This window comes from Furipterus horrens, unplaced genomic scaffold, assembly GCF_987537825.1.
Source record: "Furipterus horrens unplaced genomic scaffold, mFurHor1.1.pri manual_scaffold_13, whole genome shotgun sequence".
Classification (NCBI taxonomy): domain Eukaryota; kingdom Metazoa; phylum Chordata; class Mammalia; order Chiroptera; family Furipteridae; genus Furipterus; species Furipterus horrens.
This window is the reverse complement of record NW_028327183.1, coordinates 2,368,297-2,393,339: the sequence shown is the minus strand read 5'-3', so window position 1 is coordinate 2,393,339 and position 25,043 is coordinate 2,368,297. Positions and strand designations below refer to the sequence as shown.

Below are 25,043 nucleotides of genomic sequence, written 5' to 3'. Positions count from 1 at the left end.
GTTCCCAGCGGCCCTATTAACGCGGCCAAGGCAACAGGATCACAGCAGCACGGCTGTCCCACAAACACGAGAACCCGAAAGGGAGCATCTTGAGTTTTCGTGCAAAAATGGAGCCATGTGTACGGCCCCAAGAGCAAGAACAGAACACATTTTATGTTAACTCTTGCTCGGACTCATTCTCTTAGAGCCTAGAACCTGTCTAGATATTAGGTCTGAACAAATTCTAGGTTCAAAGATTGAAGCTGTACACGCAGGAGACCAAAAGCGCTTCTCGCCACCTCCGCCAGCTGACATCTGAGTGACGCGCGCTCCCGCTGAGCCGCATGCCTGTGCTGTGCGTGGCCTGTCTGCGTTAGCTGCCTTGCTACCACAATCCCTGGATTTAAGGATTAAATAAACTGATGAAGTGAGGAGGGTTGTTTCGGTGAAAACTAGCTTAAACGTTCTCGGAAGAGTCAGAAACGCACACTGCTAAAAAGTACTATAAAAATAAGTTTGCAAGAGAACTTCCATGGTTTCGGGAGGAAATGCTAATCTAAGATTTTGTCCTTGTATTATTTTTGAAGTGTCTTTAAAACTCATTTTACTTTAAAGAAATGGAAACTGAAAGTTAATAGATAATGCATCTTAACTGTGGTTTATGTAAGAAACACCATACATAGTAGAAAGATCATGGCTCCACCTGCTTAAAAAAGTGGGACAAAGTTTATTTATACATTTAAGTTAAAGTAAACACCTGCCTTTTTATTATTCTCTGCTTTAACTTCTTCCGTAAGCGGACAAGCCACTAGTATTGATAAGACGGAAAAAAGCCATCACTTTTAAAGTCCCCTGAACTACTTCTGTGAGTCTCCAGTAGCTCTTACCTGAAGGTCCAAGCTTACTCACTATCTAGAGCCGAACAGAAAGGGACTAAGCGACCCTGCATTCAAGAGGGACGTACCTGGAGCTTCTCCTTGTTGCTCGTGCGGATGATGGAGGTCAGGATGTCCGGGAGAGCCTCCCGTGGCAGACTGTCTAGCAGCCGTCTCAGCTTCGCGACCGCGGGGACGGACATGTCCAACATTTCAACCAACTACAAGGGGAAAAAGACGTCTGGTGTTAGTTCTGAACTTCACATGTCAGGCCGCCATACAGCGTCCGTATCTGGGCCGTGGGCTTTGTTTCTGAAAGGTTGCTGATCAGTAACAGGACAGGGATTTCACAGGCCTCAGAGGAAGAGAGGTGCTTTCAAAATGTTAGTCAGAAGGAAGAACAGAAATGGCTCCAAAAAAGTGGATAATACTAATGTTTAGAAAAAGCTTTACAAATTTGTGATTTTAAGTTTTATTTAGAAATCAATTAAAATGTATAGGAAGTTGCAATAGTACAATGAACTACAGATCCTTCCCCCAGATTCACCATCATCACCTCCTCGCCACATCCGCTTTCTTCCCACGCACCCACATGCGTGCGCGCACACACGCACGCGCAGCATTACTGCGGAGCATCGCAGAGGGCGTTGCTGACATCATGACCCTTGTTCTTAGGAACAGGGCGTTCTGCACGGTCACAGTATGATCACTAAGGTCTGGAAATTTAACATAGACGATGCTAGCATGTTAACCAACCAATAGTGGAAACCCCGCTCTTTAGGAGGACGTTAGGGTACTTGAAACCGAGCACTGACTGTGAAGGACTTTGATCAAACAACTTCGGGCGCATCCGGGAGCTGAGCGAGGTCAGGTCAAGGCGGCCTATGGCACGTGTGGCCGCGCTGGGGCTGCTGGCAAGGACCCTGCCTTCTCGGGGGCACACTGGAGGACCGCGTTCCGCCTCTTCTGAATGCACAGGTGGCTCTGGGTCTCGCCCTGACCTGTGACCACGAGGGAAGAGGCAGCTCCTCCTGCACAGCAGCCTCGAAGCCCCTGAGGGAGCCGTCTGCCACGTGTCCTTTCCCGCGTTGGCGACAGGGAGAGCACCCCTGAGGCCGGTGCTCGGACCCGCCTGCCACACATGCTCCACCTCCCACGGTGAGTGTCGGGCACAGCGTCACCTCGACGTGTGAACCAACATACTTTATATAATTTGGTGCCCAGATATTCTAGTGACAAAGAGCAGTATTTTAATTTTTTAAGTTATTCTTAATAACTATCTGGCTGGGAGACACTGAAAGTTATAAGGAAAATCCTAGAAATACTTTTTGGAAAAACGTTAGGAAGGGCTGGCTAACACACCGTCGAACGGTTCAGGTATGACCCAGGGGTGCGCACACTGCGGTCACTGTGACCTTACGCCGCTGAAGCGCGTGCGGCCCTGACCGCCCCGTCCGACACCCCCGCCCTCCGCGGGGCGGCGAAGGCGCCGCAGGGCCGCCCGGCAGCAGCTCACCTGCACGGCGTACTTGTAGAACTGCTCGGACAGCTCCCCCAGCTCCTCCTGCGTCTTGTGGGCGTTGGGGAAGTCCTCGAGCCGGTCCAGCTGCTCCACCTCGGCGACCGGGTAGGGCTTCTCCTTCAGCACCCGGACGATCTGGAAGCGGCACAGGCCCGTGACCAGCAGCGTGTAGTGGGGCTTCGGCCAGTTGCTACCCACCACCTGCACCGCCAGCGCGGCCGTGCCGATCCTGGAACACACCAAGCGCCCACGTCACCGCCGCGCCGTCCGCTGGCACGGACGCGCCCCGCACAGCGCCGCCTCTCCCGGGAACGGCGCTCAGGCACGAAGAGCGTGCGGCCCCGTCTGAGCACCCAGGCCCCAGGACTCGGCTCGGGGCCGGGCCGCCTCGGTCTCGTGGGTCCCCCTTTCAAGAGTCAGAAGAAATCCCTACACGACTGCATTTTCAGGCATCAGACAGAAAAGCGGTTGACAATTACCCAGCTTACTGCTCTCATCCAGGCACAGGGACATCTCACACCGGAGCCAACGTCAGCGCTTTGAAGATTTAAATATAAACAGCACGGTGTAAACCCGTCCGAGAAGTCTGCCCCAACGCCAGTTTTGCTACTAGCGTCAAGCCAGGACCTTTACAAAACCGTACAACTTGTACAAACCCGCCCTCGCACAGGGCGACGTCAGGTCTGGGGATGAACACCTGCACTCTCGAAAGCCGCGTTTCTTCTAAACGTGGCGGCTGAACATCAGAGCCCCCCACGGCCACGGAGGGAGGCGCGTTAAAGACCCACATACGCCTCCCGAGGGTGCAGACCCAATTCTGTTCTGAATGGCAGTCACCTCTCCTAATACTAGTCGAAAAACCTGTACTATACTTAAGTCTTAGCTCCTTATAAAGCATATGATGCTGACCAAGCAACAAACTCAGTTCACAGAAAGGAAGTCCCATCCAAACAAAGCCGCCATGATACGGAGGAGGAAGAGCGACATTCAGAAGGCCCTTCCTGTGTTTTCTCTCCTCGGCCACAGGAAGCTGTAATTTCAGCCAAGAACTCAAGGGACCGGAGCCGGACGCCTCTCCAGCCCTGCCACTGCGCTGCCACCCATGTTTATAGGAGAACCGCACACTCACCCCTCCGGAGGCAGGACGCGGCCCGGGCAGACGCAGCCTGCAACGGACCCGGCGCACCTGTCCGCGTCGCCACATGCTGCGCGCGTGACCGCTCCCCTGTAAATCCTCTCTGTGGGCTGGGCGTAACCGCTGGCTGTAGAGCCTTCCCACCACCTTTCCTATCGCGTGTACAGGGGATAAAAACTGATGTAAATAATAGCTTAGACCAAACAAAGCAGGGACATAACTTGGTGGGGAGAGAAAAGCCATATGCTTTAAAAGCTGGCAATGACGTGGCAATGACCTAGGACGGAGTAGTGTGCATTGTGGCTGCGAAGACTGGGTGATCTCCCCCGTTTCCTGAAAGCCAGCCCAGGCTGCCTGAGACAGTCAGCGGGACCCGAAAGACAGAGGCCAGCTGGGACCTGAGTTCACGGCGACAGTGCTCCCTGAGGTCTTCACCATGCGGGGGGAGGTCCGGTCTGTCCTCAGGAAATAGCACCGGGTAAGAAGCCGGATCCCTGGCCTAAGGGGTTTACCAACTAGAAACCGGAGAGAGATGAGGCAAATTCAAACCTCCAGATCAGGAAATGAGTTTATTTACTTGGGCTGCATCACCGATTACAGGTGATGAGTTTTCTTACAGAGCAAATAAAACACTTTTGCTAACCAAAAGGAAGATGCGCCAAGCGGGAGCGATCACGCTGGACGAACACTACGCCTCTCTTCCCAAAAAGGCAAAACCGACAGAGGCTGTAAAGTATACTGAGGGGCTCTCAGCCTCAGTCACGCCCGCTGCCTGGAACGCATCCTCTTAGGGAAAAGCCTGACCAGGGAAACGAGGCCACTAGAAACGCCACCGGGTGAGGACCCCGGGGGAGAGGCTCTGAGAAGGACTGCGCTCACGCTGCTGTCACTTTAGACAACTCTACGCCTGGGGGGCTCCGGGTTTTAAGTGGGCACACCCCGGGGGCACGGCGCTCAGATCCAGACCATTGCCACGAAGCGAATGTCGCGACACAGCCACACAGACTTCTAGCGTCCCGGGGCACAAAACGCCACGCGCACACTCTGCCGCGGCCTATCGAGCATGCAGCGCATGTGTCTCCAAGGACAATGCCCGTCTGCTCACTAGCACATACTCTGCTGCTGACAAATCTCACCCCCTCCTGGGCCTTCGGTGAGCTGTAACCTTTTTGCTGGAGGAGGGTCTCCCCTCGAGGCCGATGGCTGCTGATTTCTCCGGAGCATGTGACCCACCCAACTGTGACAGCGGGAGCCAGTCCTCTCCAACCCTGCCACTGCTTGTCACCTAAGTGGATGTGACATTCTAAACCCCTTGCTGCCCTCAGCTGCCTTCCACATCTTCACCGGGACTGGACCCCCTCTCTTCGCTCGTCCGCAGGAGCCCCTCCTCAGCCACTAGAGGTCTGTCGTGAGGTTGCAGCACTTGGTTGCCACCCTCGGGTCCACGGCCACCCTAGTCCCCGTGCTGGCCCCCACCGCTGCGGTCCCTCCCTCTGCTGACCCTCTGAGAGCGTCGGACCCCCTTCTGCCACATGCCTGCCAAGGCCGATGTTCTGACCCCTTCCCACGACTCACGAAAGCTCTTAATGGCATCAGGATGGTGCATCCTTTCCAGAGGTTTTCCGTGGACTCTGCCCAGGTCCAGCAGAGGAATCACTGTCTGTGAAATGTCTTCCTAAATAAGAAGACTTACAAGTCAAAGCCACTCCGTGGGCCACGGGCTGCAGAACGGAGGCTGTGTTAGCAGGCACACATTCACTCCCCCGTCCGTCCCCATCAGAGCTCCTGGAGAGGGAGGTGCGTTACCAACGAGCAGTAAGACTTTGAGAAAAACTTTTTTTTTCCGAGCAGGTCTCAGCAGGGGCTTAAGCTCTGCAGGTAGCTGTGCGTGGCACAGGTGTGCCGTCCCCAGCTCTGCTGTCTGTCCATCGCACATGGGCAGAGCAGAGTTAGTGTCATCCCGCAGGGCCCCAGGGTTTCTGAACGGCGAGTGAGCACTGCCTGCAACTTCGAGTCACCAGCGGCATCAGCCCCTGACGAGAGAGGCAGCCTGTCCTCGGAAGCGCAGGAGCCAGGCACCAACGTCTCCTCTTGAGCCACGAAGTGCTGGCTGGCGCCTCTGCCAGCGGAAGGCCGTTTCCTCTACTCTGAAGATCTGTCATCGAGTGTAGCCACCTCCATGAGTGACCTCGGCTAGACCTGGAGCACGTGCTGCCTCAGCTGGCGGTTTTATGATACGGACACGGCTTCTGTCCTTGACCCCACGAAGCAGCCCCCGCCAGCTGTGAGCCTGCCGCCTGCAGCCCGCCCGCCTCGCTCAGCCCTCACAGAGGTGAAGAATTAGGGCCTTGCTCTGCGCTAGGCTTTGGCTTCAGGTCTGATCTTGTGTCCAGACCGCCAGCACTCCCTCCACTACCACCTCTCATCACCCGTGTTCACTGGGGCAGCACCTGTCATCTCCTTCAAGAACGTCTGCTTTGTGGTCACGGCTTCGCTACGTGGCACAAGAGGCCCAGCTGCCAGCCCACGCTGGGCTTAACCCTCCTCACTTCTGATTTTAACTGAGAGGCGTGCGACTCTTGCTCTCATTTGAACACTTGGAGGCCCCTGTAGGGTTACACTGTGGCCTAATTTCAATACTGTTGTGTCTCAGGCAATAGGGAGGTTGGGGGGACGCAGTGATGCTGGGGACAGGGAGGGAGGCCAGGGAACAGCCAGCCGGTGCCGCAGTCAGAACGCAGCCAACGACCAAGTCCCCACCTTATACGGGTGCAGGTCACGGCACCCACAACTATTATGCAGTAACGGCCAAGGTCACGGGTCACGAATCACCATAACAAGTACAAGAATCATGAAAGAGTCTAACCACTGCGAGAACGAGCCCACGGTGGCAGAGACACAAGTGAGCACAGGCCGCCCCCATGTGCACCGTGTGCGCAGCCCAGAGCCGGGCCCGGCGCGGCCGCCCCACTGCTGCGCAGGGTCTGCAGGGCGAGCACAGCACGGGTGTCTGTACATCAAAACAGATAGTAAGCAAAGAAAACATTCAATTCACGGAATACTCTCTTCCTAACCGTGATACACAGAAGACCTGATATCAAGTTGGTCGCCTTTCTAAATATCTCCTTTACTAGGTATGACCAAAAAGCAACATTTTGATTTTGCAACAGATCCAAGTTTATACAGCCGAGAACGAGTGGGCAGCAAGCAGCTCCATAGATCTGCGTGTCAATCACTCTCCTCTTTTCAGGTTCAAAGACTTTTTGAAAGTCCTGACTGGGATCCACATTCAGATAAATACAAATTTAGAAAAATCTAAATAGAGCTCATCATTACATATTTGCTGGTATAAAAGATCAAAATCTATAATCTTACCACCATCAGGCAGTATTTCTTGAACGCCTGAGATGCTGAAAGAAATAGGAGTCACGCACAGACAGAAAGTTGATCCAAGTTCTAAAACTGTCCCTGCTACATGTAACGCATTCATTGTTTCTGAGGCTAACGCCAAGGACGCTGATGAGGGGTCTCAGGGATGAAGGGGATGGGATGCAGAGGGGGGAGACGCCTGCGCAGGGAGGTGACACAGCCACGCACCCTGAGGGACATGTGGGGAAAGGGGACCAGATGACTGGGGAAAAGGACCCTGCACAGGCAGTGCGAGGCCACGACACCTGTCCCCTCAGGAGCCGTGAACACGCGGTCCAGGTGGGCAGGGCGGCCCCAAGCCCCACCCTGCAGCGATGCCCACAGCCCTTCCTCGGAAGAGGCTCCTGCGGCTGGCACGCGGCCCCCCAACATGCAGAAAAGGGCTGCTGATCGCAACAGCAGAGGCGCTGGTGCAGGAAGTCAGCACCTGGCCCTGCTCCTGAGTGTGGCAAGGAGCCCAGGGGACAAACAGACGTCTGCTGCTCCTTGAAGACTCAGTCAGTGTCCCCTGGCTGGCGTAAAGGAACAGACAGGAGCAGAGAGAGCCCCGGCTTTCCCTCTGGAGACCGCCGTCTGGAAGGGCAGGTAAGTGGCGAAGGGAACATTGTGGAGCAAAACAGAATAATGTTATGAATAACTCGATGTCTGTGCTATTAAAGGCTTTTATTTTTGAAAGTAAAGAGCGTTCCAAGGTCGTGGAAGAGAAAAAAGACACTGGAAGCCAATACGAGAAATGCGGTGTGATGTTTCGGGTGGCCAACAGTGCTTTAGGAAAACTGGGGGGTCGGGGTCCTTCTAATGCTGAAATTCAATGAAAAATGTTCAATGTATGTTTCCTAATGTAAATGATTGAGTTTTAACATGGCTAGTCATGTGAAACAGAAGCAGCACCAGGCACACCAAGGACTGGATTATGCCCCGCCTGGATCTTAGTAAACACCTCCTGGCTAGAGAGCTTAGGGTGCAGTTGCTGTTCTTTTCAGAAGGATTTACTTAAACGAAGTTTAAAAACCCTCCAAATCTGGCCGGAATTAATACCAGCGAGTGGTCCCTGAAGCCTAGCAAAGGGCTACACCTGCTTCTGAAGTCCGCCGTGGGCCCTGGGGACTCCCCCTGCCCACCCACAGCAGGACGGGGACCAGGCTCTGAGGCAGCAGGCGCCCGCGCCGCGGAGGCCGAAGGGGGGCAGAAGAAGCGCCCGGAGCCCGCAGGAGCGGGGCCCGCCGCAGGGAGACCCGGATCCCGTCCAAGTTACCAGCGTTCGCTGCCACTTGAAAAGCGTCCAGTTCCACTCGGGCGGCCCCACAGCCCGTCAGCTGGGGGCCCGCGTGCTGGGGAAAGCAGTGCTTTCACGTGCGCGCTGAGTGGGCTGTCCCGTCTGCTGGGGGCTGTTCTGTTCTGTGTTAGGAGGGGAGGGGAGGGGTCACCATCTCCCTTGAGAATCTGAAGAAAGCTATGGCCTCTCTAAGACATGTGGTCACAAGGCTTTGGATGAAAATCAGGCTTTCTCCACCCTCCCGGCGTCCACTGAGTCAGGAAGCCCGAGTTTTACGCGAGGACAACGGCAGGGAAACCAGGGTTCCCAGGCTGAAGGCGCCCCAGGGGGAGTTAAGGACAGGAGGCGTGGGCCACACGCGGGACTCCAGCACTCGCATTATAACGTGAAAAGAAACAGGTGAAATGCTCACGTTTTATTTAAGCGCAAAGCGCCGAAACGTCACCGTTCCAGCCCTGACCTACGGAGAACGCGGCCACGGAGCGCCCCGCGTCTCCCCAGCGAGCTTTCGCAATCGGGTGCGCACAGCACACGGGCGGCTCGGGCGGAGGGGGGCGGGGGGCTCCGTCCGCGGCCCGGGGCCCTTTCGGGGGGAAGCAGCGAGGACAGGCCTCTGCAAGCCGGGGCAGCTGGTCCGCCCCGCACCCCAACCTGCACAAGCGCCCCGCAGCCCGTGGGGCCCCCGCCTGGGCCCCGCCGCTGCCCGCCCCGCGCCCGGCAAAGAAGGGACACCCTTTGTCTCCCCGAACCGCCACGGCACACCCAGGGGATGGGCGCCTTAGTGTCCACATGAGAGATGGACACAGGCAAGGGCACAGGCCGGCCAAGTCGCCCCCCAAGCCCAGGGCTGGGCCGGGAGGCAGATGAACGCCGAGGGAGGGGCAGAGGCGAGGAGCAGGTGCCGGGACAGCGGCCGAGGGCACCTGGGGGCCCGGCCAGAAGGAAAGCGGAGGCAGGAGGCGGGGGGGGGCGGAGGGGAGGCAGGGAGTGCGGGCGGAAGGCGCCCGAAAGTGGCCCGCGTCGCCGTCAAGAGGTCGGAAGTGACAGGGAGGAAGGGAAGGAGGGGAAGGAAGGAGCGGCCTGGGAAGCTAAGACGGGGGCGGGGGGCGGGAGAGGGATGCACATCCAAGTGCTGCCGGTGACAGCTAGTGGCCTCGCCGCGCGGTCACGAGCGGACACCTGTCATCCCCGCTCGCCCTGCTCCGAGGCCGAACCCCGCCGCGAAGGCCCCCCCCCCCCCGGCCGCGGCGCCGGGCCCGCCCGCCCACCTGTGCAGCGGCGGCAGCTCCTGCGCGTCGCTGGCCGGGTCGGGCGTGTTGGGGATGACGCCCAGGATGGTGCTCTGCAGCGACGTGCCCTTGAGCAGGCGGCTGCGCACCAGCTGCAGGTTGCGGGCCGAGTCCACGCTGGTGCGCATGGTGGAGCCGGGCAGCAGCACGCCCTCGTGCGTGAGCAGCAGCGGCAGGCGGCTGGGGATCTGGATGGGGCTCACCGACGACATGGCGACGGCCGCCCGGGCCCGCGGACCTCCAGCCGGGCAGCGCGCAGAGCTGTGCGCGGCCTTCGGGCCGCCCCGGGGTTCAAGGCCGCGGGCGCGCCGGCACTTCCGGCCCCGGCTACGGGCCGCCCCCGGGCTCAAACGCCGCCGCTTCGCGCTGCCCCCTCGCGGAGCCGCGCCGCAAGGCGCGTCGTAATTACGCGAAAAGAGGCGCAACCCCCCTCCCCGTGCGACGCACTTCTCCCGACCCGCGGTGCGCGTCTTCCTGGGACTCGCACAGGAAATGTTTTTAACTTTTAATTCGAATTGAGGTTAGATGAGCAAAAGCATTGCCAAAATCTAACAGCGAGGCTCCACGCACCTTCCGATCCGCTTCCCTGCAATCATCTGACAAACCACAGAGTAATTACAACCACCAGGGACTTCGCGTTACTGCTGTCTCATCTCTAGACCTTAATTAAATTTTGCTCGTTTTGTAGCTCATGTCCTTTTTTTCTGGCCGAGAGCCCCACATTTCCTTAAGTGATGTTTTCCTCGATCATTTTTTTCTTCTTCTTTTAAAGGCTTAATACTTTTAAAGTGTTTCGGTCCGTTATTTTGTAGATTGACCTTCCGTTTGGGTTTAGCAGGTGTCTTCTCTTGACTGGATGAACCATGCGCATTTTCGGCAGGAAGACCCCAGGAGTGTGCACTTCAGCAGGGTAGGGAGTTGGGCTTTTACTCAAAGCCTGATGCTTGTGTTTTCAAAAGATGGCCTTGGCGGCTGTGTGAAGAACGGAATGTAAGGGTTTAGATGGAAAACGGGCGTCGGCGAGGAGGTGGTTGCACCTGCCCAGGCGAGAGGGGAGAGGGACCCCATAGACTGGATGCTGAGGAGTCAGGCCACGTCTGAGTGCAGCTGCGACAACAGGCTGAGGGACTGGACAGGACGCATGAAGGACAGCAGGTGTCAGGGACGTCTCCTGGACCAGACCCGAGCCTCTAGGGCTTAGAGAGAATTCAGGGGCCGCTTCGGAGGCTGGCTCGTTTGTGTGTGTGTACCGGGTGCCCTCTGACAGACCTGGGGTGACCCAGTGATGAATGTTCATGGTCCAGGACCGCAAGGGCTGACCTTTTCGTCAAGGGCTCTCCAAGGGCACCTGGGGCGGTTTTTGAGGCTCCCAGTGTTTTAAGCAAGAACTTCAAAAACAAACTTTGCAGTGTATTTTTTTAAACCCTTATATGTAACACTTCTGATGCACCCCCGCCACCATCAACAAACCTTGTGATATGAGTGCTTTATTCCCTTTATAATTGCTGGCTTCATTTTTTTAAATTCAGTTTCAGCCTGCACCAGGTGTGGCGTGGGCATGGGTCCGTGTTTAAGCTGCTTAAACACAGATGAACCCTGTCAGTGCATCTCTGTGCGGTGATAGGCCAGCCCACCTGGGCCGACATCGGAATTTAGACGGAAGGTCTTCTGTGACCACGCGGCTCTTGATCATTAACAGGCTCTGTATCTCCTTCACTCAAGGAGCCATCAGACATTTACTGAGCTTCCGCTAGGTGCTGGCATTATTCCAGATTCATGGATACATCCACGAACAGAACAGGCAAGGGCCCGGGGTTTCAAAGAACTTACACTCTAGTGAGGTTGACAGAAAAATTTAAAAAGCCAACAGAGAAAGAAATGGCAATTTCAGGAAGTGATCAGTTAAGAACATGTAGTAGGAAACTATGTAGCAGGTGATAGGGAGGGCAGTGGAGCATTGGGTAGGAAGGTCTGGGAACAAGAGATGGTGTTGAGCTGAGACCTGAATGATGGGAATAGACCAACTGTGCAAGGATCTGGGAGGAGAATGTTCTCGGTCGATATTAGGACCAGAGCAAAGATCAAGGTAGGGAGGGGCTCCCCAGTTTCTGGGACAGAGGAAAGGTCCAGGCTCTGGATTCAGCAGGCCACAAGTGGCCCGCAATGGTCTCCAGAGGCTACTGGAACCAGCAGAGGAAGTAAACCTCAGAGCCGGGTGGTTAACCGGCTCGGGGCATGAACCGCCTGGAAGGGAGAGGTACAGGAAGAGAAAGGTCTGATCTCAAACTCCTTTGGGGCCTGGCTGGCAGGTGCCTCTGCCCCGTGGCCCGGGGCAACCTTCCTAGCCTCTGGGCACCTTCTGGCCTTGGAGATGGGCCACAGTTTACCTGGCTCAGGTGCTTCCCTCCTGTTGACAGGCCATTTCGCCATATGCAAATGGCTCACGTCTAAACCAAGTGTACAGCCATGACCTTGGGGAGAACACAGGCTGGAAGCGTGTTCCCTCTCTCATGCCATGTCCTGGTCCCCGCCCTGCCCGCAATGAGGGTATTGCCATTAATTAGAGCGAACGAACTTCCTCCTGCGTGGAAGCTGGGTGGCCGGGAAGGTCCCAAGAACGGCCGCAGGGCGCTCTGGGGGGAGTTCTCCTGGCCAGGAAGCGGAGCTGGGCCTCGGAGGGGTGGCAGGTGGCCCGAGCCAAGCTGGGGTGAGCGGCTGGCGTTCTGCAAACAGCCAGTGTGCGTATTTCCATCGCGCTCATTTTCATTCGGTTTACTTTTCCCCGGGCTCGCTCCCTGGACCAGCTCGTCATGGTCCCACCTTTCCACCCCCAGGGCCTCTCTTCAGAGCCCGGGCTGAGCAAGCACACTGGCGCTGAGAGCAGCGAGTAGATGGAACTTCTTGACCTTCTCTCTAAGGAGCTGGTCTTCCTCCCGAAAACCTGCTTGCTGTTTCATGAGGAGAAAGTAAAGTTTTACACTTGCTCCCCGTTTTAAGACCTTGTTTAACCCGGTTAACTAAACGGCTCCCTGAAGGCTCAGGCTCAGACACGGGGTCCTGGGCACAGTGTCTCTGCTCCTCGGCTTCCCCCAGCGATGTCCTTTGTCCTTTGTCCGCCTGGCCACCACCGGCCCTACTGTCCCTGGAGGGTCTGGTGTAGCCCTCACGTGATGCTTGTGGCTTGCTTGTGGCCTGGTGGTGTCCCCAGGGTGGCCTGGCCTCTGCTGGCACTGGATTCCCCTCCATGGCTCTCATTTACTTGCAGCCTGGGTGGTCCGCTAGGCCCCCTTGGGCAAGACCCTCACCCAGACTTCCAGCTGCCTCCTGCTCCCACCTGCAGCTCCGGGGAGCCAGGAACGCAACCCGCAGGTACTGCCAAAATGAGCCCATTGGGCACTCAAGAGTGAATTGGACAAAGATGTCCCTGATGAGAGGATTTATTAAAAAGCACCACTTTTTTTCCCATTGGATGCAACACTGGTCTGCTGGGAGCTGTTCTCACAGGGTCATGAGACCAAGGGTCACATTCTCAGGGATCTTGAGAGCCTGGTTGTTCAGCTCCGACGTGAGGAAAATTAAATTCTATTCACTTATTGAATGTACTCTATCAAAGACAAAGGGAATGCTCTGCATGTATCACTCCCTAATTATTTTGTCGTTTTGAGGTTACTTATGCCATTTGGATCCGCATAGTGGGCATGCCACCCGGAAGTCTGCCTGCACGTACCTTCCAGGTTCTGCACTCAGCTGTCATGCTGGTCACTGGAAGTCAGTCCCAGTGGGACTATTTTCAGGACAAAAGTCAGCAAAGGCTGCAACTCAGGGCTTGTTTTATGATTATTTCGTTGATTATCCGGGCTTGAGACATCAAGGCGGGCAGTGTGAACGCAGAGGACACTGACACGTGGGTGGTGCCAGAAGCCACGACACTGGGAAGAGCACAAAAAATCGAGGAACTCCTTTCATGGTTTGAGAGCTGTTCGGTTCCGTCACTCAGGTCATCGGCCAACGAGTGACGGTCCAGCCGGCGTCCATCTGTGACGCTTCCTTTTCCTCTTCCTCGTCAGCATAAAGCCAAAGGCCAGGCGGCCTCCATGTTGTAACTGCGCTTACCCACCAGTTGCAGTGAGGCTGGTGACGTACGGGCACCTGTGGGCACAGCCCAGTGCCAGGGAGCATGACTTGCAATCTAGAACTTGCTGACTGCACCGTTCCCTCCATGGGGGAGCTTTGCATGGTGAACAAACTGGCCAGCAGCAAACATGGTCCTCTGCCCCTGGCCTCTCGCCACGGAATCAGGCCAACTTTATTTAATGTGTCTGTGAGCCAGGCCGGTTCACGGCAGCCGGAAAACTGGCCTCTTTCCAGGGGCTTCAACCAGGCGTTTGCGACACCCTCTTGCCTAACCGGCCTGCTTCTCTCTCTTTTCTTCTGCATCAGCCCCGAAAGGTCCGCTCCGTCCATTGCGCGGCGAGGCCAGCTCGCGGCCTGGTGTCTTGCCGGGGAGCCTGTCTACCCCGTACGCTCTATAGGAGAATTCCAGAAATGGAGTCCACCCGATTGGGCTCTGATTTACTAAAGAAAAAAGGGGGGATAAAAGAATTGAGAGACTCTTGTCCCAAGACCCCAGGCTAGCCTGCCAGTCTGCTGGAAGCACAGTCCAAGATGTGAACGTCAGACGCTGCACCCCAACACCTGGACGAGGCGAACATGTGGGGGTCCTTGTTGGAGATTATTAAGAACTTCAAGTTGGTGGTGGCAGAGCGTGAACCCAAACCTGGGGCCCTGCTGAGTCCAGGGCCCTGTGACGCTGCGGGGACATCCACTCTCTCTTTCTCTTCCCTCAGAAATACTCATCATCACTGTCCTGCAGCCCCAGGCAGCGGCTGTGCACCAAAAGGCACATCAATACACCGTAAAAGTGCCTTGATTATTTGAGGTGCCAGGGTTGTGCCCGGATTCCCTGCCCAGAGTCTGAAAACCACGAGTCAGAAAGTGGCAAAATCGCGTGCCTCTCACTCATTACCCGGCCAAACGTCATTTATTTACTGGACACCTGGTCTCTGCTCCTAGCACCGTCCCAGGCCCCAGGGATGCCCTGGTGAGCAAAGCAGACACGTCCCTGTCCTCTGTTTAGTGCAGGACATTAACTTGAATAACGATTGACACACGCGGATGATTAAAAACTGGGAGAAGGGCAGAGGCGCGGTGTAATGAGCAGACCGGTGTATCAGAGGAGACCAAGCGGCCCCGAGGCCGTGGGGTCGGGAGGGGGCCGTTGGAGGTTTCCCTGAGTGATGCCGGGCTGAGGTCTGGTAGATGTCTGAGAAGGGGGAGCCATGCCCGTTGCAGGCAGAGGGAAGAGCAGGGCCCTGACAACGGCTCACCCTGCGCCCGCTCCCACTCGGTCCCTCCCCACGGGGTGCTGTCCTGTCTCCTGTCCGCTCTGGGCTGGAGCTAAGCTGCTCCTACCTGTTGTGTTTTCAGATTCTCTGATTTTGGAAAACAAAGACTTGGCAGGACGACTGAAAATGACCAGGAGGAAGATGTACTGGGTCCCCAGGCCTTCAGGTGGCCTCGTGAACCTTGGCCTGGATGTGGGTGATGATGTGGTTTCAGGACTCAGCTACGTAAGTAGATGTCCTTTGCATCAAAACACCAGGAAACAGAGTAGGCAGGGTGTTCTCAATGATCATAACTCAGGTCAAGGAATTATGGCCCATATTTATTCAACCTGTCTCCTATTTATTCAACCTGGATTTTTTTAAATGGGCCTCAGGCTTCTATAATTAGATGAATCATAATCCTTGGTCATGACACAACCTTCACGGCTCATGCATATGTATGGATGTATGTATTTTCTATGACCTATTTATCTATGTATGCACTTGCAATAATACGGGCACCTGCGGCCCCATCGCCAGCACACCAGCGTGGGCCTTGACCGTCACATCCAGCTGTTGGTCTGCTCCTCCTCCTTCCCCAGCTCGCCCCACCTGTGGGAACCCCGAACTGAACCCTCCCCACTGACCCTTTGCCAGGCGTTAAGGTAGTGTTACTTATTCTATACGAAGTCCTAGAAATGATACAACTTCTTTTATTTAGCTGTTTCCCACTTTATCAAAAGGGTAACATAATATTCTGGGATTAATGTTTTCCTTTTGATTTCTTTTTTGTGGGTTGACCCTCAGAGAGTGCCTTGGCCCCCCTTTCTGTGGGTGGCAGCCCCGGCGCCCCTTCTTTCTTGTCTATGGCGTTTGGCAGCAGATAAAAATCCAGGGAGGCGGTGTGGTCCGCCCAGAGTCACCTAGTGACGACGGGGCAGAGCCAGGGGTGGGACCTGCCTCTCCTGACTCTTGGCTCCGTGCTTATTCACTGCCCGGCAGCCTATCATTCCTTCATTCATTCATTCGTGCATTCGTTCATTTTCATTGAGATACAGCTGACACGTAACAGTATGTTAGTTTCTGGTGCACAGCCTAGCATTGGATACTTGTATATGATATGAAATGATCACCACAGTAAGTCTAGTTGACATCCCTCACCATACATAGCAGCAAACTTCTTCTTATGATGAGAAACCCTAAGATCTCCCCCTTAGTAACTTTCCGACGAACAACGCAGCACTACTGCCTGCGGGCGCCATGCTGCGGGTTCCACTCCCAGTGCTTTTTTATTCTGTAGCGGGAAGTTTGTACCCTTTGACCTCCCCCCATTTGCTTGCCTCCCGCCATCACCCTCCGTCTTCTGTGTCTATAAGCAATCTTTCTTTTTTTTCTTTTTTAAGATTCTACATGTAAGGGAGAACATACAGTCGTTGTCTGTCTGGAGCTGGATGTGGAAGGGTCCGTCTTCCTCGGGTGGCTGGGCTAACGCTCCCTCGGGACAGTCGTTATGAAACTGACGCTTTTGGGTTTTCTTTCCCCAGAAAATGTTCACTCGTGAAGGCGGCTCCCCGAGCCAGCAGCCAGGGAAGCTGGAGGAGGCACCAGGGAAGGCAGGGCCCCCCCCTTTGGGGAAGGACAGTGTCTGGAGAACCGTGATCCCCTTCCGGCCCCAGCCGAAGTGAGTCCTGGGGGGGAGGGCGAGGCCAGCTGCCTGGCACGCTCCCACCCTGCCTCCCGTGGCGTGGCCCTGCTGCACCCCAGTCGTGGGTGCTTTGGTGGTTTCTCACTTCTCACTGTCCCCCATCGCCAAGGCCCGAGAACACACACGTGGTCGTACGTCCGGATGGCCACGCTGTGGATTTACGGAGTTATCTTGCCCGTGACGTCACCTTCCCTCTCCAGAGCCTGTACCCTCCTGGTGACCATGTTGCCTGTGACTCCTAGGTCTCCTTCCCTCCAGCCCATGGACGATGCCGGCCTGTTCTCCCTCCTCACCATGTCGTGGCTCAACCCGCTCATGGTCCGAGGCCTGCGGAAGCTCCTGGACGAGAACTCCATCCCGCCCCTGTCAGCACGAGACGCCTCCGCCCGAAACTCCAGAAGGTGCTTTCCTGTTGGGGGGGCCCCTGGGTCGGTTAAGACCATCTCTCGGGGGGATGGCGACCACAGACCTAAGAGGGGGGAAGGTCCATCCTCCGATGACCGAAGCACATTGGTGCTTCCTCTGGAGCAAGGGGGCTGCCCTCCGGTCCGGAGGTCCGTAACCTGGCGTTCGCGGAGCTTCGGAAATGGTATACATTCTTGACGCGTACGGCTAGGGATTTTTTTCTGGAGCAAGAATTCACATCTTTTGTCCTGGCCGGTGTGGCTCAGTTGGTTGGAGGGCTGTCCCATAACCGAAAGGTTGCAGGTTCAATCCCCGGTCTGGGTGTGCACAGGAGGCACCCATCCATGTTTCTCTGCCTCCCTTCCTCTCTCCCTTCCTCTTCCTCTAAAAGCAATAAAAAATGTCCTTCAGGGAGGATAGAAAAGATTTTTTAAAGTAATTCACATCTTTTATCAGATTTGCCTAAGGGTCCAGGATCGCAAGAAAGGTCATTACTGCTTCTAGTCCCTTCCACTTTTCTTCTGCAGCAGGTTTTTATTGGTGTCGTGGGTCCTTCGGTTTGGGGTGAGCCCTTGAGTCGCCACGAACTGGTGGGGTGATTAAGTTTCCTGTGCCGCCACCCGTGCACGGGAACGAGGAGGGGAAAGGAAGGGGCCGAAGTGCTCCGCATACTCGTTCCCACCTGTAGCGATATCCCGAGAGCCCCAGGTGGAGAGCGGCCTTTTCCAGGTGTGTCCCAGGACACGGCAGCCCCAGAGGGCCTCCCCGAGGAGCCTTCCGTGGGCAGGGGAGCCTGGGACGGCCTCCTACAGCCGGGCCCCAGAGGGTTACACCGCACGCCAGCAGCCTTGGGGCGCCGGGAACACAGAACCGGCTGTCCTGCCACCACCTCCCAAGGAGGCGCTCAGTCCCATCCAGAAGGCGGCAAATCCCACGGGATACACAGCTCCCCGTCTCCTACAGATTAACGGCAGGGAGGGCAGAGAATGAGAAACTGTTGCCGGTTAAAATGATGTGCAACAGCCCTATCAGATCTGCCTTTAAAAAATAACATAGGCACCTTGTTTGTATCTTGCTTTAGGCAAACTAACTGCAAGAAAATATTGTTGAAATAATGAGAGAAATTTGACTACAGATTGGGTATTCAATGCCATTAAGAAATTATTGTGTCTACATTATTAATATGTAACTATTAATTATTATTAATAACTTGTTATGATAGTTGCTGTGGGGTTTTTTTAAAGGCTTACCTGGGAGAGATACACTCTGAAACATTGAGAGATGAAATGATACGCCTGGGAAATACGGCAAAAAAGGAAAAACGGGGAGGGGAGGAGAGAAGAAACATGGCAGATATCGATCGTTCTTGAACCCGGGGAACGGGTGTTTGGGGGGGACGCTCTGTGGTCTACTTTGATCACGTTTGAGGGTTTTGGTAAGGGAGCCCACGCTGCCCAGACCCGGGGCATTTCGATGACACGCGCGGAGAGGTTTCACTCGGCTCAACGTCCCTGTGTTCAAGGCTCCGCCGCCTGTGGGAAGAAGAAGTCTCCAGGCGCGGGACTGAAAGGGCCTCGGTGCTGCGGGTGATGCTGCGGTTCCAGAGGACACGGGCTGCTGCGGGCATGTTTCTGGGCTGCTGCCTCTCGGTCATGAGTGTGCTGGGGCCGGTAAGTGGCGGGCGGGGTGACCTTTGGGAGACTCTGGGCTTGGGAGGTCGGCACGTTCAGGTCCATGCCAGGAATTGGGGGTGTGTTTGTCTCTCAGCTGCTGCTCTCAACGCGAAGGTCTTTGGGGGGCAGTAGAGCTGAGAAGAAGAGCGTGAGTTCTGCCGCCTTTGCTTGGGTTCCACCCCGCTTAAATGCTGGGTGACTTTGAGCAATGTGTGTCCCTTCTCTGTGCCCTCGTCCACCATGGAGCCCCATGACACTGTCAGTGACCGTGTCATGGAGATGCTCGTGTGTCCGACGGAAAGCGTACTGTCGCCTGCTTCATAGGGTGACATTAATGGGTTAAGCCTACAAGCACAGAGAGCGTGGCCTGGCTCGGTCCATGCTTGTCGCCCTGAGAAATGGCTGAGCAGCCCGGGTGACTCAGGTGGCAGGGATGAATGGGCTCCTCTGCACCCCCTGCTTGGGGTGCACTGGCTGGGACTGTTCGGGTCCCCCAGTTCCTCAGCTCAAGATCTGCTTGGAGACAGGGAGTGGATTGTCCCAGCTGGGGCCCTTGTGGGCCACCAGAGGGTAGGACCCATTGCCTGACAACCCAGCCTGGATTGCATGCAACGGGGCAGGGGACAGTGCCCCTCGAGAAAGTGGAAGTGTGGCCAGCTAAGGGGAGAACGGATGTAGGCCAGGAAGAAACGGCGGCTGACATCACCATGGAGATTGTGGAGCACGTTCATGGGGTCCCCTCGCCTTCTGGCTTCTGGTGGGGCCTGACCCATGGGAGACACCAGCAGGAGGCTGCAGGGAAGAAGAAAATCAGGGCGGACTTTATTCCTCTGACTGCCTCCCCTCCTTCCCCGGAGGCGACCGGAGCCCCGGGAAGGGCTCTTCCTGTATGGCCCTCTTTTCCTGGATTCCAGGGACCCCACCTCCCCTCTGCCCTCCGGTTTGGGGAGGTAAGAGTCCCCTGCTCTCACCAGCTCCACCAGCCCTGCTGGGTTTCCTAAACTCTGCCCACACATTTGGAAATCGTTAACTCCCAATGACCCTGTACGTGTGTGTGTATTTGTGTGCGCGCGGCTTCTGCTCCCTGCTGGGGCCAGCGAGGAGGTGGCAGAGCTGGGGTGCAGATCTGGGCCAGTTGAACCAAGCCTGCTCCTCCTGGGCTCTATGACCTTGAGTCAGGGCTGTGCCTAAGTCAGCGTGAGTCCCTGAGCCAGCCCCAGCCTCAGCCCGAGGTTGAGGACCTGTTGCCTGAAAGGATGGGGAGGGCTGACCGGTCTGAGCCCCTGGTGTCTGTCGTAGGCGCTGATTATACCGAAGATCCTGGACTACTCCCAAGAGCGGTCCGGGGGTGCTCTCTACGGAGTGGGCCTCTGCCTCGCCCTGTTCTTCACCGAGTGTCTGAAGTCTCTGAGTCTGTGCTCGAGCTGGAGCGTCAACCAGCGCACGGGCATCAGGTTCCGCACGGCCGCCTGCTGCCTGGCCTTCGAGAAGCTGATCCGGTTTCAGTCTCTGACACACCTCACCACGGGAGAGGTCAGCGCCTGGGGCGGCCGCTGGGTTTCACCTGCAGGAAAAGGAGCGGGATCCTCATCTGGGTCAGCTTCCGCATCGAGGGGGCCACGTGATTCATCGCGTTTGGTAGCTTTCATCCCCTCCTCTTCATGTCCCATCTTCCCACGTCAGCACACGGAGGTCTTCCTCGTGCCTTTCCGTGATGCATGCTCCGCATCATAGCCCTTTCTTCATCTCCCCATTTATACTGAGGCATAACCAACAAACAGCATTGTGTTAGTCCACGGGATACAACATAATGATTATATATACGGGTTGCAAAATGATGACCACAAGAGGTCTAGTTAACACCCGTCAGCACGCAGAGTTACAATACATTTTTTTTATCCGATGAGAACTTTTAAGATCTACCCTTTCAGCAACAGCCGGGGACCCAGTACAGTACTGTGAACGACAGTCCCCACACTGTACCTCACGTCCCCAGGACTTACTAATGTGCCTTTGACCCCCCTTCACCCGTTTTCCCCACGCCCGCCCAGCACTTCCAGTGTGTCGGGAGAGCCCTGTAGGCCTGTCTCTTTCACTGTCCCATTGACACTACGAAGTAGGTCCTGTTACTCTCCCCATTGTCCTGGTGAGGTGACCGAGGTCCAGAGAGACTGAGGAACGTGGCTGTGCTTCCACAGCTAGTGAATGACAGGTCCGGGACCCTGTGTGACCTAGTTCTTCTTTGGCGGGCACATCAACCTTTCCCCCCAATGAGCGTCTGGGATGTGGTGCCGCAGTGAACGTCATTGTAAGGGCTTCCTCCAGCCGCGTAAATCTTTCTCGTGGCATTCGTGCACATATTTGCTTTAAAAGACACTGTGAAACCGCCCTTGGAAGGGGCCATACCGAGCTCTGCTCCCTCCCACACTGAAGGTTTTCATAGAGGCTCGGCCTGGGGCACATACCGGCAGCTGGAAGGAGAGCAAGTTCAAGTTCAGATAAATCACTTCTTAAGGGATTCAGATGGGTCATTCTAAAGGACATTAATGAATGTGTTCCTTAAATATTTCTTGAACTGGAATGTTGGCTTTTGTACAACACTGAGCTCAGTGGTATGTGTTGGGGGAGGGGCAAGAGGGCAGAAGCATCTAGAGGGAAAAAAAGGAGGAAAAAAACTCAGCTCTTCCCTAAAAAATTCAGTTATTACTAATATTAGTCATAGAGTGACTAGACTGGAATACTGTAGCGTAACATCGAAGAGCAGAAGCCGTTCCCCGGAATCTGGATGTTAGGATTAGTGGCAACAGTGTAGTCAGACGTAACTTTCCTGGAGCGCATTTGTGCAGACACTTTGTATCTCGCCGACATTCTCACCGCGAAGCAGGTATGATTATTCTAGCTTTGCAGGTAGAGACGCTGAGGCTCAGAGTGGCGACGGAGCTTGTCCGGGGTCGCCCAGCTAGGGAGAGCGGGGAGCCTGGGGTGTCCGTCTCTGCCCTCCCACCCGCTTCTCGGGCCTCCCTGCCAGGAGAAGGCCTGGTGACGCCACCTGCCACTTGCATGTGTCGCCCCTCTGGGTGACCGCAGAGGTGACACCTGTGTGCACGGGCTTGCTGTCTTACAGGCCATCAGTTTCTTCACCAGTGACATAAACTACCTGTTTGAAGGGGTCTACTATGGCCCCCTGATCTCCATCAGCATTTCCTCGCTGGTGGCCTGCTGCGTCGCCTCCTACTTCACCCTCGGACCCACTACGTTCATTGCTGCTTTCTGCTATCTCCTGATCTTACCACTGATGGTAATGCCGGACACTCCCCAGACTTCCTGGGGCTCTGTCATGGGGGGGGGGGGGCGCTCTGCATGGAAACGTTGCCTCTTCAGCTTCCATTCCTTCCTCCAACAGTTCTCTGGCCACTACACTGGCCTCGTAAGTTAGAGGTGACTCTGATGTATGAGGTCCTCCTCGTAGCTTTCTAGGACGGGTTCAGTTTCACAGACATTCCTGAGCAGACAGCTTCCAGGACTTTTGTTCCTCTTCTTCTACCCAAAAGGCGCTGATGTAGTAACACAGACAGCATTTAACAGTGGGCTGAGCACGGTATTATGGGGGTTGGGGAGGGGGGACCCCGTTGCTGTCTAAACTTCAGGTGAAACCACATGGGGCAAAACAGGAAGTGACTCCTGGATCACACCCCTCTGACTTACCGAAAGCTTCCCCCTCTGCACAGGAAAGGCGACCGTCATTGGTGGAGGGTTAGGGTTCCCAAAGGCACAGCAGTCAGATTTCTGTTTAGTTAGCAGCAGCCTGGCTTGGCCCCCAGGAGGGAGAGCTCCCCCTCAGGTGCCCTAGGGCAGGAGGGCCCGGGGGTGGGGGGCCTCCAGGGAAGCCTTCTGCAGGACCCGGAGGTAGCCTCCCTGCTAAGGTCCAGCCCAGGGCTCCGTGGCGTCCCCGCCAGCTCTTCGCAAAGGAGGTTCTCGCTGCATCCCGGCTGCAGGTGTTCCTGACCCTCACGGTGGAGCAGAGACAGAAGCACATCTCCGAGGTCAGCGACCAGCGCATCCGTGTGACCGGCGAAGTTCTCACCTGCATCAAGCTGATTAAAATGTTCACCTGGGAGAAGCCATTTTCAAAAATCATTAAAGGTACAGAGAAGTGGGCTTTCTGCTCAGAGCCTGCGGATGGCAGGGTGGGGGCCGAGCCGCCCCCTTCGGGAGGTTTCCTTCGCGCCCTGCGAAGGTTCCACGTCTTTGGAGGAGGTTCCCACGGTTTCCGTCGGTGCACTCCTTTCTTCTCTCCCAGACCTCAGGCAGAAGGAGAGGAAACTGATGGAGAAGACCGGGCTTATCCAGAGCCTGATCACAGTCATCCTGTATGTGGCCCCCACCGTGGCCATGGTCGTGACACTCCTCACCCACGTCAGCTTACAGCTGAAACTCACAGCTTCCGTAGTGAGTGTGCGCGGTGATCGTGGGGCCGCCCGTATCAGCAGGGGTTTTCGTCACGTGTCTTTTCCCAGCTCATGCCCCTCAAAGAGCCAGAGGTTTTACAAATAGATAATACACATTGATTTAAATTTTCCAGGCTTTAGGGTGCTCCAGCTTTCTCCCATCTCAGCCCGTGGGAGAAACGGACATACCTCAGACAGCAGCTATGGGGGTGGGGGTGGGGGGTGGATGAGTCACCTCGGGGTGCAGGGGAGGCGGAATGAAATCTCTTTCCTTTCAAAGGTGACTTGAGTTGTGGGAAAGGTCAGATGTCACAGGGCGCCAGATCTGGGCTGTAGGGAGGCTGCATCACCTGGGTGATTTGATGTTTGGCCCAAAAGCCCTGCACGAGATGTGATTCGTGAGCAGGCGTGTTGTTATGATGAAGCTGCCCATCACCAGGTGCCCACAGCTGTGGCTTCTGAGTCATCTGAGCAGTTTCCACGGAGGAAAGTTCAAGCTTCATGCAAAAGTTGATGCAGATTCATTGCTCTACATGCTCTGTCATTTTGAATGCGACAACCACACAGTACACACACTCACTCAACGCCATCTACTGCCCCCACTGACTAGTACAGTGAGGTCGTCATTGTTCACACAGGCGCATTCCAGTCCCCTCTCCTTGGCTGCCAGGCTACATCGACGTCACGCAGACCATTCTCATTATATTAGCAATGGCTGGACTTTTTCCAGACAGACCTTGTATGCTGACTCTAATGGCTTTCTCCTGGAAAGGTGTTTCTTCCCCCAACATCTGAAACTTGACTTAAACCCATGCCTTCTCTGGATGAGTATTTCTTCTTTATATCTTTGTTTGTTGGACCTCCAAGCAGCTTGATTTTCTGGAACTTCTGGTTGTCTCTAGTTTTGAGGTAGTTGTGTTCCTTCTTAGTTGTGGAGGGAGACGCAGCGTGTCTGTCTAGGCCTCCATCTTGGCCAGAAGTCAGAACGGATGATCTTTATGATCCCTTCCATTGTGAACTTTCTATATCAAGAAATATGCTCTGAACAGCAATCACAGCACCACGCTGTGCTGATGGCAGGCCAGGCTGTCTCACCTGTATTTCCTCAGTGTTACGCAAAACTCCCCTCCGGTGCCAGGCTTGTGGTCCTTGGCATGATGCCCACGGGGCTCCCCACTGGCTAAGCAACAAAAGGAACCAGGCCTTCAGATAGGGAGACTTTGAGGCAGCTGCTCTTTTCCACCCACTTTTTCAGTCTCCCCAAAAGGGCAGCTTGGCCCCTGCCAAGGGAAGGACCTGCCCGTGGGAAGCTGCAGCTCCGGCGTGCAGCTGAGGCTCAGGGATGAGGGCTTCCAGGGGTGGAGGGGGCAGTGCAGGGCTGCGCCCCTCAACCCCCCCACCCCCCATCCAGGCCTTCACGGCGATGGCCGTCTGGAATGCGATGCGGATGTCAGTGTTCCTCATGCCCTTCTCAGTCAAAGGCTTCACAAATTCCAAGTCGGCGGCAGAGAGGTTCAAGGTGAGGGGTCAGGACTGGCTGCACAGCCCTTGGTGTTGGGTGGTATTTGCCTTCAGCTTCATGATGTTCCTCCTACGTGTGGGGACAGTGGCTACGGGGTTGGGGAGGAGTGCGTGGAGGGCGAGGAGCACTTCATCCACCCCAGGCGGGGGGATGGGATGGGGAAGGACCCCAGAGACAGGTACAAGTTACAGCTCTTGGGGCCAGTGGGGGGCTCATGGAAATTAATGACTAGGGTAGGACGTGTTCCGGCGTGAAAGAGGGACCCCCTGGTCTGAGAATGGGAAACCTCGGTTTCGAAGCTTCCCCAGCAGAAACCAGCCGCCTCTCAGCAGATGGCGGTTCTTCGCAGGGCTACTGGTGATGAGTTCATAAACCGGTCCAAGGGCCGGCCAAAGGGGTCC

General features: G+C 55.8%; 2 protein-coding genes across 2 annotated transcripts in view; one reads left to right on the top strand and one right to left on the bottom strand.

Moving 5' to 3' along the window:
• Positions 1-9,821, bottom strand: part of LONP2 (lon peptidase 2, peroxisomal) — a 30,224-nt gene extending 20,403 nt beyond the window's left edge. The window contains exons 1-3 of the mRNA XM_090260898.1: positions 9,485-9,821; positions 2,371-2,605; positions 944-1,075 (exon numbers count right to left, since the gene is read on the bottom strand). Of these exons, the coding sequence (XP_090117024.1) occupies positions 944-1,075; positions 2,371-2,605; positions 9,485-9,717 (600 nt within the window). The 5' untranslated portion in view covers positions 9,718-9,821. The remainder of the gene's footprint in view (positions 1-943; positions 1,076-2,370; positions 2,606-9,484) is intronic.
• A 5,181-nt stretch (positions 9,822-15,002) lies between these two features.
• ABCC11 (ATP binding cassette subfamily C member 11) overlaps positions 15,003-25,043 on the top strand; it is a 34,111-nt gene continuing 24,070 nt past the window's right edge. The window contains exons 1-9 of the mRNA XM_090261426.1: positions 15,003-15,135; positions 16,434-16,570; positions 16,837-16,995; positions 18,522-18,669; positions 19,972-20,205; positions 21,797-21,970; positions 22,668-22,815; positions 22,973-23,121; positions 24,532-24,639. Coding sequence (XP_090117552.1) covers positions 15,037-15,135; positions 16,434-16,570; positions 16,837-16,995; positions 18,522-18,669; positions 19,972-20,205; positions 21,797-21,970; positions 22,668-22,815; positions 22,973-23,121; positions 24,532-24,639 — 1,356 coding nt within the window. The 5' untranslated portion in view covers positions 15,003-15,036. The remainder of the gene's footprint in view (positions 15,136-16,433; positions 16,571-16,836; positions 16,996-18,521; positions 18,670-19,971; positions 20,206-21,796; positions 21,971-22,667; positions 22,816-22,972; positions 23,122-24,531; positions 24,640-25,043) is intronic.